Here is a 15,968-nt window from a genome sequence, read left to right on the forward strand (position 1 = left end):
TCTATAACTGTGAATAACGTCTCGCGGTGACGATTTATTACAGTAAGTGACGGAGTACACACGCACTACTGCGATAAATGTCATTATCGTTTCAGAAAATCTTGTCTCAGCTGTGCTCGCTGAACCACTGTGAAGAATATTGCACACACATTTTCAAAGCTTTACTATTGACGAGATATGCGAGTCTCTCCTACGAGTTGAACGACAAGCTTGGCGAAGCGCTAATTGGACGCAACGCGTCGATTGCTGCTCAGACGGAAATGTTTGGACTGCGCGTCTTTCTTGTCGACCCTGATGTTTACGTTAATTAAGGATTTCACGATGTGTTCTAGCAGTGCATGGCGTTACGCTCGCACCTTTCACTGCGTCTCGTGGTCGCGCAAACGAACGATGCCGTGTCGCGCACCTACGTGACGTAAACTCATGCGGTGCCTCGGGAAATGAGTCCGACGATAGCGCTCATCGCATCCGCCGAATAGCGGAAACCAACCGCAGCGCGCGTACGCACGCAGTCGTCGTGGTTTCTGGCTCACCCCTTTTAAAGCCAGTACAACACCGAGCCGTCGGCGAAGGCTGAACGTGACAGCGCTGCCACCGCCGCTCAACCTATACAGGGACGCTCGCTGGCGAACCGCCTGTCATTGATTGCTTTCGGGCCAGGCGGCGCCGCTACGCTTCTCTGGCCCTCCCTAAATTATTAATCTTTCTCTCGGTTTTCGAGAGTGAAAGTGATAAAAAAAGCACCCGTATATGGAAACGAGGGCAACAGAAAAAAAGAATGTAATAAGGTCATGCGAACCCCGACGCGTTCGTTCGTTCAGCGAACGGTCGAACCAAGACATTTTCTTGGACTCGAGCTCAATGCACCCTATTGGCGTCGTCGGCGCAAACTGATACCCGGTATAATCAAAATGCAAGAAGAATGCGCCGTCACGTTCCGATGTTTTCTGAGATACGGTTATTCTTCGACAATGTAGGAGCTCGAACGCAGCTGCAAGTTCTCACGTCTGCAAGTTCTCAAGTGACTGATCATCGCGTGCGATCTGAGATTTCGGCTAATTTAGTTCTACGACAATAATTGGGTGCTCCCAGCTTTTCCCTACATATCGGGGAATGAAGCACGTAGGAGGAAACTCGGTGTAATATCCCCTCCATAAGCCGACCTTTCATTCCAGTGGTGAAATGCTGCATATTTTGCTGAAAAATAGTGAAAGTAAAATGAGAAAAATGAAGACCACTGCTTGAAGACAAGCTAGTGATTGTCCTTTCTTTTCTCTGTGCCGGCTTGCGCTGTAATTCATGGTAACATGGAACACCAAGTAGCCCGGTCTCGATCGTTGCCGCTGTTAAGCGATGTTGCCTTGTGCAATCGATGCTCCCAAGCAGAGCGGCACCGTCTACTCGTTGACAACCTTCGAGCGATCGAATGTCATTTATGTGAGTAAAATTCACTCCCATATTTTTGAATATGCGGACCATGAACGAGACTAGAGAAGCAAAACTCTAGTCTCTTAGGTTTGGCTGCACGCCATGTTCAAAAGTGCAGAACTGGTCAATTTCATGGTTATCCTGCGCTGTATGTTTTAGAAGTGTAGGTGCCGTACAAGCTATTGGTGGCAGATGGCATGGGAAAGCTCTAGGTAATTTTTGGTGCACGGACGTAAACGTACCCCGCTTCAGTTACAATAGTTACTCCAACTGGCTCAAGAATGTGAAGTCTTCGATGCCTGATTAGTTTTCAGGGCACGTGAGTAAGGACTTCTAATGCGCTAAATTGCTTTCGAGTGTATGATTTTCTTTTGTAACGCGTTTTCTCACACACACACACACACACACACACACACACACACGCACAAAACAGCGTCCACCGCCACCATTTCGCTCTCACAAACGTAGTGCTAACACAATAGTGATAACTGCGATAACCTGAAAAAGAAAAACTGATGATGATTATTTGGAATTTTAATGGCGCAGCAGCCGTGCAGGCCATAATGCGCCAAGCACATGTTTTTTGAAGTAGCTTATTTGTTCAAATGTGGTAAAATGGTGTAAATGGCCAAGTAAAACTATAAGAGCCTGAGGGAGGGAGGGAGGGAGGGAGGGAGGGAGGGAGGGAGGGAGGGAGGGAGGGAGGGAGGGAGGGAAAGAGATAAGAAGAAGGTAGGGAGGTTAACCAGAATCACGTCCGGTTGGCTACCCTACACCGGGGGAACGGGAAAGGGGGAAAACAAAGATAACAGGGAGAGAGCGGAGGGAAGGAAAGAAGGAAATTGCAGTGAGTTCGCTGACGTGTGTGGCCTTACAGAAATTGCAATTAGAGTCACAAATGGTCGCACAAGCCCGTCGTCCTTAAGAAGCAGAAAAGTGCCTTCACCGCTTTTTGGGCCGACGGGCGATGGGGGCGGTGTTCCAGCAGCACCTGCACAGAAAGCGACCGATTGTCCAGTTTTTGAAAAGGTTTGGCAAGTTCTTGTCTCTCAGGGGTGTATCGTGGACAGTGGCACAGCAGGTGGTCGATGATTTCTTCCGTGCCACAGACCTCGCATGCTCCACTGTCAGTCACTCCAATCAATGTAGAGTATGCCTTTGTGAACGCAACTCCTAACCAAAGGCGACAGAGAAGCGTAGCTTCACGTCGAGGAAGTTCGAGTGGAGGCCGGAGTTGCAGGGAGGGGTTCAGTCGATGCAGTCGTGTAAGTCGTAAGTTTGGCGAGTTCCACTCGGTCAGTGTGAGACTGCGTGCCAAGTGTCGAAGCTGCCTAGCGGCGTCTGTCCTCGAAAGCGGAATCGGAACGCTCTGCTCTTCATGATGTGCTGTACGAGCAGCGTTATCGGCGGAATCATTGCCACTGATTCCACAATGGCCAGGTACCCATTGAAAAATGACCTCATGACCTTTTTGTCGGACATCATGGTAAAGTTTCGCGATTTCGTATGTCAGTTGGTCATGGCATCCGTGTCGAAGAACTGAATGCGTGCACTGTAATGCCGGTTTGGAATCACAGAACACAGCCCATTTTCTAGCTCTTTCAGATTCAATGAATTCCAGTGCTCGACGCAGGGCCGTTAGTTCTGCTGCCGTTGAGGTCGTGACATGCGATGTCTTGAAGCGCAGTGTCATTCCTCGCGTTGGTACCACCACGGCACCACCGGAACTGCATGACGTAGTTGATCCATCGGTATAGATGTGGACGTGGTTTCTGTACTTTTCATGCAAAAGAAGTAAGCTCAGCTGTTTTAGAGCAGGGGCCGGTAGATCTGTCTTCTTCTGTAGTCCTGGAATCATTAGATGCACTTGTGGACGGCTCAAACACCACGGAGGAAACGCTGGCTTGGCCGCAGGTGCGTACCCTGAAGTAAACGACGCACTATGTGCACTGACAATGCCGCTAAATGTCGAGCAGGGCCTTGCAGCTGTGAGGCTCGCCAAGTGGTGGGAAGGGGTCCTAGCATAATGCCTGAGATGCATACGCATTGTCTCAACGGTAATGTGCGTCTTGATTGGGATAAGAGCCTGAAAAGTGCGACAGTTCCTATGGGCCTCCTGTGGCTTTTAAATAGTTAAAAGTATCTTCATATGTCACAAGTGGTTAATCGCTCAATAAGAGCGACGGATGGAAATAGATTCTTTCTTTAAAAAAATTCAAATATCTTTGTCTCCATTTTCCTAAACCGGGACACAACCGGGACAGAAAAGTAACCTCCCTTTAGCTGCGTGCGCAATGATTGAAAAGGTTGAATCACCCTAAGCAAAGGACTTAGCCTGTTAGCGGCTGCACTGTGCTCCTCAATTTACAAGACGTTCAGCTGTCATGCTGCAACTGCTCCACAAGAACTCGTGCGGCACCGTGCACCGCACCTTCTTGAGCTGTTTGAGAAATTGCAGCTTAATATTAGCGGGCGTTTTTCTGCTTGCTCATTCGTACTCTCTCGGCTCCTTCCTACGGCAATATCCACGGGTAAGGCCAGCCTTTGTAGAACATAAATCTGACTGCTGCCTCTACAGAAGACATCCTGCTGGTGTTAGTTTTAATGCGAACGGCGATCTCGGCACTGTGACACCAGTTCCTTACCCGTGGTTGTCTAAGCTAACCAGAGGTACAGGTGTATACCGAAGATGGCGCAATATAATAATGTGGGCCGATCGCGTGGGTATGTTTCACTGGGTATGTTCCACTGGCTATTTGCTGTTCTTACTGGGCACGTGTTATTGGGTATGCGCCCACGTCACCACGGAATTGGTAGGTGCGAATCTGGAAGCAGAAGGGCTGGCCATCGCGTTAGCCATCCGCAACGGCCTACACGCAGACCAACCACTGACGATCCTCACGGATTCTCAGCAGGCCTGCCACAACTTCATACAGGAAAGAATTGGAAGGCATGCTGCACAAGTCCTAGCCCAAATACTCAAGGTGGTCCCTGAGGAATTCGGCACCCAAACCATCATCTGGATACCGGGCCACACTGGCATCACGGGCAACCTGCAGGCTGGCAGAGCAGCCTGAGGATTCGTACATAACCGAGCACTCATCACACCGGCTGCGGAAGACCTGGACCCTGTCGACCTCGAGTATTCATCCATCGTGAACTACCACAGAGGACATCACTTGCGATATCCACCCCCCATCGATATCTAAAGACAGAGGACGTCACTGCCTGGCGTAGGCTCGATGCAGGCACCTATGCGAACCTACACATATTGCATCGCATACACCCCATAGCCTACAGGGACGAATGCCCGCGCTGTGGGGCCACACCAACCCTATACCACATTACGTGGGTGCACACTACACAAAATAAAGCACCCCGACATGAACACCACACTACACAAAACAAAACACCCAGACACGAACACCACGAGGGAGTAGTAGGACTCACTGCTGTCCAGCTCGGCCTTCGACGACCAGCTCAAGCTGATACAGAGCACTGAGAAGATGGCAAGAGCCAGCGGAGCTCTGGGCCAGTGGGCCCAACCATTGGGGGTTTTTCTGATTATTCTTTTATTAAAGATTATCAATCTGTCTGCTGCGAAGCTTGTCCAGCAGGAAGCACGAGAGAGGAGCTCGGTTACACGATGCGCCTCATACATGCGTCTTTACTCATTTCGCATATTTTAGTCATTGTAAATGTGTTCTGCCCAACTTTCTTTAGTTAATGTGTGTGCGGAAACCTAACCTACTGCAGAACGCTGGTTCAGTGCACGAGCCAATCATGCTTAGTTACTAAGGTTCCGAAAGTGCATAATAAATCCGGATCAGAAGAGACAAAAGGAGTAAAATAAGCAAATGTGGAAAGCATCGCCTAAGCTGGACAGCGCACAGAAAAAAAAACGAAAAAAACTAGAAAGTGCGCCATGCTGCCGTAGGAAATAACTGGGCGCGTTTATTCCGCCGAGGGGCGTTAAGCAACAAAGCAACATGGTCTAAAATATTGCGCGCCCATTATGACTAGGAGAAGTAGTGAAAAAAAAACTAATACAACTGCTACATACTTTCTATGCATTAGTGGCCCTGTGTCTGGGCTACATTGTTACAAGCGCTTACCATCAAATTATGACACCTCTCCTGCTATACAGAGCAAGAGCTGTGAACACGGCGGGCCATTAGGACTATACCGTCGTCTAAGTGCGGCGAGCAGAGGTGGTCGGCAACGGCGCGAAGACATACGTGCGCGAGGAATGCGCTAGTTGAAGCATGCCCCAGCGCATCTTGCGTGGCAGAAAGTTTTCGGCTAGCGCTCAAAACGCACTCCGTAGGCGCACTTGGAAAATATGGCAGAGTGGTATGTGCGTCTTAATATGATTAGCATTTATTGTAAACATAACGCGCCTAGAGTACACCGTTTGTTTTCATCTTTCTTACTGGCTGGTTAAATAACGCCTTTTCCGCCCACTTGGGTAGCTGGGTAGGCTTCGGTCTAATAAGTACTGCATTGCGGCGGTTCTGAGTGATCAGGTCTGAACACCAATTGGCTGCCTAAGTTGGGTGAATGCTTATGTGGCTTTAGTATGGGCCACTCGTCAGTTGATCAAAAAATGCTTTTATTTTTCTGTATGGCTGGGTGCAATCTATGTTTTTCAGACAGGATTGTCTCAAGGTATACTACAGATTGAGACAGTCGTGCCTGATACATATTTCGCAGGCGCTGCCCCTGAACTTGTCGAGGCTGCCACAAGAGGGCACCACGTATTCGGCGGGAAGGGCGAGCGACGAACCTGACTGTATACACATCTCATACAGAGTGCGTTTCGATGGTGGAAATAGGACGTCTCGCTGGTTAGCTTCAATATTAATTGCATTAACGTCGACAGCCATCCTGGAACGGATTCGGTTGAAACTGATTGTTTTTTTTTTCAACTCGGACGAAAATGCACGAATTACGCAAACTAAACGCACGCTTTGGAATCATTGTGAAGCGAAGTTTCTCTAATGCGGTTAATGGAATGCAATAGATTTGCCCAGTTAATTCATCTGTCGTTGGCGTAAAGGACCCTGGTCAGTACGTATGCGCTCTTGTCCACTCGTGCTACGCAATTATCAGTTGTTATACTGCTTTGTATTTATTAGTTTCTTCTTATTTCGTTTAAATGTACCACTCGCTTCTTGGCCAATCTCCCGTTGTGCGTATCGGCCCTAGTGAGGAAATCATAACGACGATCAATACCCGATGACTATAGCAACGAGAAGGCTGACGCTGACATGACAGAAGTATACGCCATGAAATCTTCAGTTAGATAATGTACTGTACAATAGTATATACCGCTTTGTTCTAAACAGTGCACCACGAAGTTAATTGTGTACCGCACTGATGCAGTTTTAGTAATTATAGCAATGATATCAGACCCTCAGCGCTGACCGCTCTGACGTTTACTATTTGTTACATACATTAAAATGCTCTGAAAAAATTAAAACATGAAACATACCTGAAAAAGCTTGCTTCGCCACACTAGCATTAGGCATTAAAGGTACGCTGCTTAGGAATATCAAATTCTAGATTCTGTGGATGACAGTGGCTCCCTTTTTATCGATAAAACAAGTATTAACGAGAGAATATATACAACTTCGAGTTTCTATGAAACTGCAGGAGCCATTGCAAGTCTGTATCAACGTAGCAAATTTTGTCTAGGATTGTGCGCTCTAACTCTGCTGCAATATCTTGCTGCGCCTGTCGATAGCTTCTGCAATAGGGGTTTTCACTGGACGTACGCGGTAACTGCTATCCGCGTAAATGTGTCAAACAGGCATGGATGTTACCTCTCCGTGGTTGGGAGATTTAAAATATCGAATACATTTTTTACATATACAGGTATTTCATATGATATGTGGAGGGTGCGTTCAGATAAGGACAGACAAAGTGGCGTCTTGACTGCTTTGAGTTTGAAGAGAAATTTTTATATGAGATGGGAAAAATGTCTCTGTAGAAAGGAATCAACCTCCGCGTTGCGATACATGGCACTAGTTTCTTGAAAGATATTCCTATTACCCTAAAGGTGGAAGAGGTGGCTTTCACAACGTTCACTTTTTACAAATTCGAAGGCCTCTAACTCTAAAGTGAACACCTTGCGCACTGCCTAAATTTGTAGAGCAGCCGCTTTGGCTGCGGGGGGCTAAGGGTTCAGTTCCCACCGCCGCCGGCCACTCTCTGGTTATCAATTGGGCACAAGTGCACACCCCGGCCTGGCGTTCGGCTTTCTTAAGGGGGGACAAATACACACACACACAGACACACTCACACACACCCACAAAAACTGTTAACTTTATGTGAAGATATATGCTTCTGAAAAATTCCCAGACCTGTTCTTGAGCAAGTGTCTCTGGCTGACCCCGAAATCAGTTTTCTTTTTCTGGGCTATGTTAGTTAAGGCGATGAAGCAGAACAATATTTTTGTAAAATCTTGCAAAAGTTTTTTCGCAATCTAAAGAACAGTATGCAACTACTCCGCCTGCTTATTTCATTGTGAAGTCACAAAAATGCCAGCATTGCAAAAATAGCCAAAATTAGAACAGTTCATAGAAGTCCATAAATATAATCATCGCCAAATCCTATGAAAATTTTATTCGATTCCCGCCCAGGTCTGGTGAATCTAATACTGCGCGAAGATGTTGCACTACTTTGTTTTTGGTGAGCAAATTCAGCCTATTTATGTCCCAGGTGCGGTCATTCAAATGGTGTGTCTCGTTCTCATAACAAAATAAAAATCAGGCTCATATTCAATTCCGAACTGATTCTTTCTGTTGTAGTGAAGAAGGGCAACACATTTTGCGTTTTTTCGCCTCTTTTTAACCATGAGATGAGTTCAGCTTGGGTATTCAGGGATGCTGCATCCGCATTTCTACTACGATACGTTGAGGTAGAAAGCATGCGACAGCGCCTACAGAAAGTTTCTTATGACTAGTCAGGGGAACCTATTGCTGGCATTGATCTTTAAATAAATATACTATCTGAAATGCTGCCCGTGTACAAGAACGATGCACCAGCCTACGGGGAAAGCGCGATAACGCCGCTGGAGTGCATGAGTGAGCTGGTCATGATAAAATGAGGACAACCGTAAGACGGGTCACGAAGATTTTTCATTTTCACTTGGATGTTATATTAAGCATACCTGTCCTTCCACAATACGGGGATGCGACTACTTTTCCAACACGCATTTCTTTTTCACACACAAGAAATCGTAACAGAGACAAGGTGCAAAAATCCAGTTATCTAGTCATCGTATTGTTACAATAACTGTAACGTGGCTACATCGCAAGTTGTCGAGTGAATGCATCATACGTCAAGGTTGCATGATTTCTACTCCGAAAAGGCACTCGGGTGGCGGTGATGTCTGTGCCGTAATTTAAAATTCTATGATGCCTCGATGGCTGATTGTGATGTTGAAATAGTATGGAGATGTTCTGTTGTGCTCACGTCAATAGAGATCAATAGAGACACGAGGCTGGCCACGACATGCGATCTTATCTCGCTGCATATAACTTGACGACCATTTTCATAGTCAGTGTCCAATCCATTAGTTCTCAAAATTATAGTAATCATCTTCACTGACAACCTTAACTGGACTGTCTCGCAATATACGAGAATAACACTCCCGGCAGGGTCATAGCTAGACCTGGTGTTTCTATGAAAGAAAAATACAAGAATACGTCATAAGAGTAGAAGAATGTATATCCGAACACGTGACGATCTCTGTGGCGGCGCTAGCTGTGGCTGTGTGATCATGTAGTCCCATATGGACGCAAGTTTCTGTAAAAAATTAAGGGCTATTGGCGAGCCTATGATACTTGAATTCCTTTTCTTTTGTAGTCACAGTTTTATCCTTTGAAGCTAAGCTCTGTTGACAGATCAGTATAACAGTTTTCGGAAAATTATAAAAGAATTCTAAAGCACTGATTGGATAGTTATATTCTAACACCCACTACAAAACCGAAACGCCGTAGTGCTTGGATAAATGGTAGTATAATGCATAAGCAAAGACTCCATGAAAGAAACGTCAATACAGGTAATTATCTGAATTTTGGATAGAACTGTGGCATGCCCAAGCTCATTACAAAATAACTATTATTTTCCTGAAAGCTCACCACATTTCGTGAAGCTTCTCCATGAAAATTTTGTCAATACTTAAGTTACAGCCTACAAACAATTCAGGAAATTTAGAGTAGAAGCAGTGTTCGTAGAAGAAAAAGAAACGTATACAGTGGACCATCTGAACTGTTTCTTTCACTCTGTTTTCACGTTAGGATAAAAAAACGGAAACAAGCAATCGATGATAAATTAAAATATTAATTATGAGAATAAGTGAGATACCTAGTAATCATGCAACGAGGGGTATTTCAGCACACACATATATATACTCCAAGAAAAATAGTTGTCCCGATGATATGCAAACTGTTTTTCTCAGTACATATGTCGTGTGGAGTCCCAATACTTTACCCGTGTTTTAAGAAACCTTTGCAGATGCATTAATTGCCCGAACATCGACTCAATGCAATAACTAAACCGGTATATCAAGGAGGCACTAGACCCTTCGCTAAGAATTATCATTCGGTGTCACTCACATCAGTAGCTTGCACAGTTTTCGCACAAATAATTTCAAAACACATTTTTCACAACAGTGAACAAAATAACGCTATTTATGAATTCAGAAACCTTCTGTCTCCTGCATCAAACCTCATAGAAAATCTCCACAGTGTTGCGAGAGCAACCGGCGAAAGGCTAAAGATTGATGTAATAAGTAGAGATTATGCAAAAACATATGGTGAAATGTCACACAAGAAATTACTTTTGAAATTAAAGACATCAGGAATTAATGTAAGCTAATGTAAGCTAAGGTTGGATCAATGCGGTCCTGACCGATCGCTAACGGGCACTTAAAATTAATGACTGTATGTAATATAGATTGGAAATTATCTGGTTCTTCGAGGCTCCATACTAGGTCCGTTGTTATTTCTTTTTATATATTGTTGATATTTCTAGAATTACAGAACAGAACGTACAATTAATGATTGCATAACTTGTGCTAATGTTGCTGCCGCCGTGGACGGGCCTAACGTTAATCAATGTTTACAGTACTTAGGCATGCCTTCTGGGAAATGAAACATCGAACTTAGTTATACAATGTCAACCTGTACTCACATCACTAAAGAAATACAAAAAATTCTTTCCCGTATTGCACAGACAACCACTTCTTGATGAACACATGTAAATTTAAGTACCTAGTAGTCACAAAAACACAGAACGCCTCCTGGACATAGAAATAACGTATTTAAGCTTCCCCATCAAATATTGTTGTTCTTCATTAAGAAATTCGAGCATGCAACAAGGGATATCAGGCCTATTGCATGCACAACTTTGGTCATACCGGCATTATAATATAGCTTGGTGCTGTGGAGTCTTAGCCAAAAGTTGTTTAAGCGGACGTTAGAAAGATTTCAGCGATTACTTAAGTTTTTTCATATGTAGCATCATTACCCGACAGACTCCGTAACACAAATGTTTGTAGTTTTGTAGCATAGGCGTATTGCAAATATGCAGACAATAATATCGAATAATATAAAGAAAATTCGAATGAAAACCTTGTTTTATGTAATTTGGGGTAAAATTAAAGCGAACAAAAACAAATATCGACACGCCGAAAGAAAACGGAATGCGCGAATAAATAATGATGACGTTCTTGAGCCGCATAATACTTTTATTGTAAAAATTGGATTCTCATTTTGCTTATACGCAATCGAAATATGCAATCACCAGGCCAGATCTATTGATGCTTTAGATGATGTCTGTGCTTTTGAACTTCCTGTAATCAAAAATCGACGACAATTATGTTTAATATTTTTTTATATATTGAGTGCTCTGTATAGATATTATAGTATATATAGTGTATATATAGAGTATATATATATATATATAGTAGTATATATGGTATGTAGTATATATAGTATAGTATATAGTATATAGTATCTAGGTATAGATATATAGTGAGTGCTCTGTATAGCGGTATTTTTAAAGCGAAGCATTCTTTGCCTCTTCCTTCGACATTTTTACTGCTTCTGTTGCTGCTGCTGCTGCACATGTCAGGCACATGGCGTCAGGGAGAAGGGGGTTCAGAGTGCGTTTAGAACGACAGGAGCGAGTCAGAGAGGAGATGTGACGCTGGAAACTCGTTTTCACACCACCGCGCCGAATGTGCACAATGCTCCCTGGAGCTCTCTGGTCGTCGACATATTGGCCTCTTCACAGCTCTAATTATCCGCGGCTCCCCTCAGAAGCATTGCATAAACTGCAGCGCTTCCCTTTCTCTAACGCGCGAGTCCAGAGGGGATGGAGATAGGACTCTAATAAGGAGGAAGGAAAAGAAGCAGTTCCCATACAAGGAAGGGGGGGGGGGAGGTAGGCGACATAAGAAGTCACGCAAACCCTACTACTATACGACAGCGGTTTTGGGGAAACTGTACAAGCTTAAGTTCAAAGTGCGGTATAGCACGTTGTTGCTGCTATTTCTGAAAAATAAACACCAAGCATATATGTCCTGCTGCTAACAGCGCAAAATGCAGACAAGAGACGAGACAAGAAGACACCACAAGCACTGACTCTTGCGCTGTTAACAGCAGGATGGAAAACCAACCAGCCCAAGCTGCTACTCAAGCATATATATCATACGGACAAAATATGCAGGGCATGCAGAAGGAAAGCCGTATTAATTAAAGCGAACCGCAGGATCCAGACGACACTATGAAAGCGGTCGACCACCAAATCAACACTTCTGTGCCAGCCGCGGTAGCTTTGCGGCTATGACATCGCTAGAGGCCGTGGATTTGACCCCAACCGCGGTAGCCGCATTTTGACGGTGGCGATGTGGACAAAGGTGCACTTAGATTTTGGGACACCTTAAAGAACATCACGCTGTCAAAATTAATCCGGAGTCCGCCACTACGGCATGACTAATAATTCGATTGCAGTTTTGGCACGTACAGGCCCATAATCCAATTCAAGGTTAATACTTCTTCCACAATGCAATGTGCCATGTGAGGAAATAACTATGCTCAACTCTCTCGGAGGTTATGAAATATGGCGCACAACAACGCCTCAAGCAAACATCTACCCCTGTGTGTTTTAAGTACTTCGCAGACAAATAGCAGTGGTGCCCGCAAGGTAACGCTTAACATCAACTCATCACTCTCATGCTAGACTAAACGTTGAAGAAATTAAGCTTTAGCCGTTAACATCACCGCTTATGACTTTCAATCAAAGTATCCAGCACGGAAAGCTCCGCTTACATCGATTCCCACTGTGCGTGGGATATGCATAATTTTTATTTTCATTTTTTTATTGGCCCTCCCTGTGATGAGCCCAGAAGGGGACTGAGAGTATTAAGCAAACAAATAAATTGTAACAGCCAGATGTAACAGTTCATAGCGCCTCTTGTGCTTCTCTACTGGTGTGTAAACAGTGCCTTCCTCCTTGTGTATTTTGCAGCCTGCCTGGCCACATCGCCTTGCGCTTACGCGAAACCACCGTCCATGGTAGACACGGGCCCCACACCGTCCCTTCGCGGTCCCAGGTTCACTCTAGAACCACCCCATCGGCTAGAATTTTCAAACGCCAGCGGCGGAGAGATACGCTGCGAAGCCCACGGAGAGCCGCCGCCGCAGGTCATGTGGGCCACGGCGGACGCCGTTCCCGTCGTCCTCGTTCCGGGCGTCCGCGTCGTCGCCGAGGATGGTGCCCTTGTGTTCCCGCCTTTTGCCGCGGAAGCTTACCGACAGGACGTGCACGCGGCCTCTTATCATTGCATAGCATCCAACGAAATCGGCACCGTGGCCAGCACGGACGTCCACGTGAGCGCAGGTGAGCGAGAAACACAACTATGACGCTGCTGCCCTATATGAGCTATTAGTGGTGCGCTCAGTTTGCATGTTCGGAGGGTGTGCTCGCGATATGGCATGTGATAGAGCGATTAAAAACATTTAGCGTTGCCCTTGATGGTCCCGTGATACTTTAAAGACAGGCGGGTGCCACACCTTGGCACAACGAAGCAGGCAAGATTATTTCTGCTGGGTAGAAGGAACAGCGACCTGGTAGCTACCAGGCGTCTCACCATGCAGGCTTCGTCAGAAAAAAAAGGGATTAGATTGCCAAAACCACGACCTGATTAAGGTTCACGCCATATTGTGTGTGTGGGGAGGGGGAGCAACTCTGTAATAACAAGGAAAACGTGGGGTTCATTAACTTGCACTCAATGAATGTTGCTCAAACATTAAGGCATGATACACCATGGAAATGTCACAAAGGACAGGAGATAGAGTCCGCAACCTTGAGCTCGGCAGCACTACGCCACAGCCACTGGAATACCTTGGTAGGTGGTGGTTAGGAGCATCACCGGTGGCGCTGCAGGCATCGCAACTGGGTGGTGCATGAGAAAAGGCCGACACGTTGGCGTTATTCGACGCCCAGTGGAATAGATAACGTTAACATATTGTTTACTGCCCCGTCGGCTCATATTATTGCATACAGACAGCAGTAGAGGAGGAACGCCAGTGTGCTCACAACTGGCGTGCGCAGAACGCTCATGCCAGCCATTGAAGAAAAAAAACAATTAGTTAGGATAATGTAAGGCTCCCTCCTACATTTTTACTCCATAATGCCAGAACATGAAAGCAAAATGCTGCGCTGGTGCCGTCGCCGAGGCTGCGTAGCGTTGACGATGCGCTTCGCCGTTTTTGCAGCCAAACACACTACGTAATGTGGCTCTTTCGGCTTGTACAGTATGGTGGTTAATTCAAGCGCAGATATACACACGAACAAGATAAAAGAGGGGGCACACGAGCGTTAACTTCCAATATAAACCTTTGTTTTCCGCGGCCCATCTTTACAACCGACAGCTTTCAAATTGCACATGTGCAATACACATGCTTAGGAAGAAGAAGAGGGACGATATACACCGCGTTACTCGCACAGATGAATAGATTTTGGTGCATTTTCTTACACACACGAAGGCTACAGTGCGGGAACCGACCGAGTCAAAGGATGCACACAAAGTACAAAAACGCAGCAATGAGTCAAGTCGCGTACTTCGTGTTTCTCCTTTGCTTCTCTCAGTTCAAGTGATGTAGCCTTCTACTATGTTCAACCAATAAGCCGAACTGGTTACTTTGCTCATTTTCTTAAGCAATGTGCGGTGCATTGAGACATGTATTTTGATTACACAGCTTTATAAGCTTCTGAGCTGCAGAGAACACAACATCGGAACGATCTGCGATTTTCTTCATATTACGAGGCACCTTGTGAATGTACAATCTGACAGCCACTTTATGTCTGTCAGATGAAGCGCCCACATGACAATCACTCTACGCAAGCCCCTTTCTGAGAAGAGATTCCGCAACGGAACGCTGTACATAGTTTATATTGTTTTATTAACAAAATTGCGCCTGTCGCGCATCCGTGTAGGCCTGTAGCGAATAACTAGACATAAGCTAAGAGGCTAGAAAATATGATATTATCGGTGTTTTCAAAAAGTTGTTGTAATAACGTCTACCGAAAAATTGCGCTTTGTATATGTTCCTTTCGTGTCCTCTCACGAAGGTACGCCGTCCGTCTCATACTTTCTTTCGACATCTGACCTCCTGCATACATTTAGCGAGCACTCTTCCAACATATGTGACGGTTTGTTATATTTGGGGCAACTGAAAGAGTATATTTAGAAGTTTATCTCACAAAGAAAAACGGTTAAGACTTGCAAGTGGAAGTATAATGTTTTAGTAGATTTTCGAATAATTGTAAATCAAACAACCGTTTGTTTGGTTTTACTTTTCCACACCTTGGATATACAGAAGAGCGGCACACAATTTCATACCATATAAACCGGCGCCAGGCTAATACCGTTTCACCTATTATGTTTCTCGGCCTGCATTATGATCATTGGACCAAATATGTATTTTTTTGTTTTCTTAACGTTACTACGAATATTCGCTGGAGCCGTTCTTGTGTCCCTAGGGCTCTTATACCGAGGCCGTCTGCAAGAAGCAACCACGTGATCGGCTCTTTACTGCAGGGAAATAGGCGAGCCTTTGTCGCTTCGGTATGCTGTTTTGTACCAGTTGAATGCAACTGCGAAAGCGTACTTTAGTTGTTAAGACGACTCTGGAGTAAGGTAAATATACCCGCAAGCTTTGTGCCAATGAGACGGTTGCATTTTCCTTCTTTTGAATATATACTTCAAGTAGCTAAATGTCAACGATATCAATCTTGAACTGGATGGAAGCTCGCGCTGGTTGATTAGACATTTACGATTGCTAAGGAACGGGAAGAAACATTGTCAAAACGAAGACGTGCAACACACATAGAGCTTGTGCCAGGTGCATTCTTTTATTCCGTGCCTTACACATTGCTTTAACATTTCTAATAAAATCAATAATCTTTTTTTTATAATGGTTACATCGTGTCACTTTAAATGAGTTATTACCAGCCAACTAAGT

At 45.1% G+C, this 15,968-nt stretch overlaps 1 protein-coding gene across 3 annotated transcripts in view; it reads left to right on the forward strand.

Annotated features, from left to right (window-relative positions):
* The window catches only part of LOC135904952 (cell adhesion molecule Dscam1-like), a 228,326-nt gene that overhangs the window by 68,571 nt on the left and 143,787 nt on the right, over window positions 1-15,968 (forward strand). For all 3 annotated transcript variants that reach the window (XM_065435951.2, XM_065435952.2, XM_065435953.2), the window contains exon 3: window positions 12,970-13,341. In XM_065435951.2, coding sequence (XP_065292023.2) covers window positions 12,970-13,341 — 372 coding nt within the window. The remainder of the gene's footprint in view (window positions 1-12,969; window positions 13,342-15,968) is intronic.

The sequence above is a fragment of the Dermacentor albipictus genome, chromosome 3 (genome assembly GCF_038994185.2).
Source record: "Dermacentor albipictus isolate Rhodes 1998 colony chromosome 3, USDA_Dalb.pri_finalv2, whole genome shotgun sequence".
In the NCBI taxonomy this organism is placed as follows: domain Eukaryota; kingdom Metazoa; phylum Arthropoda; class Arachnida; order Ixodida; family Ixodidae; genus Dermacentor; species Dermacentor albipictus.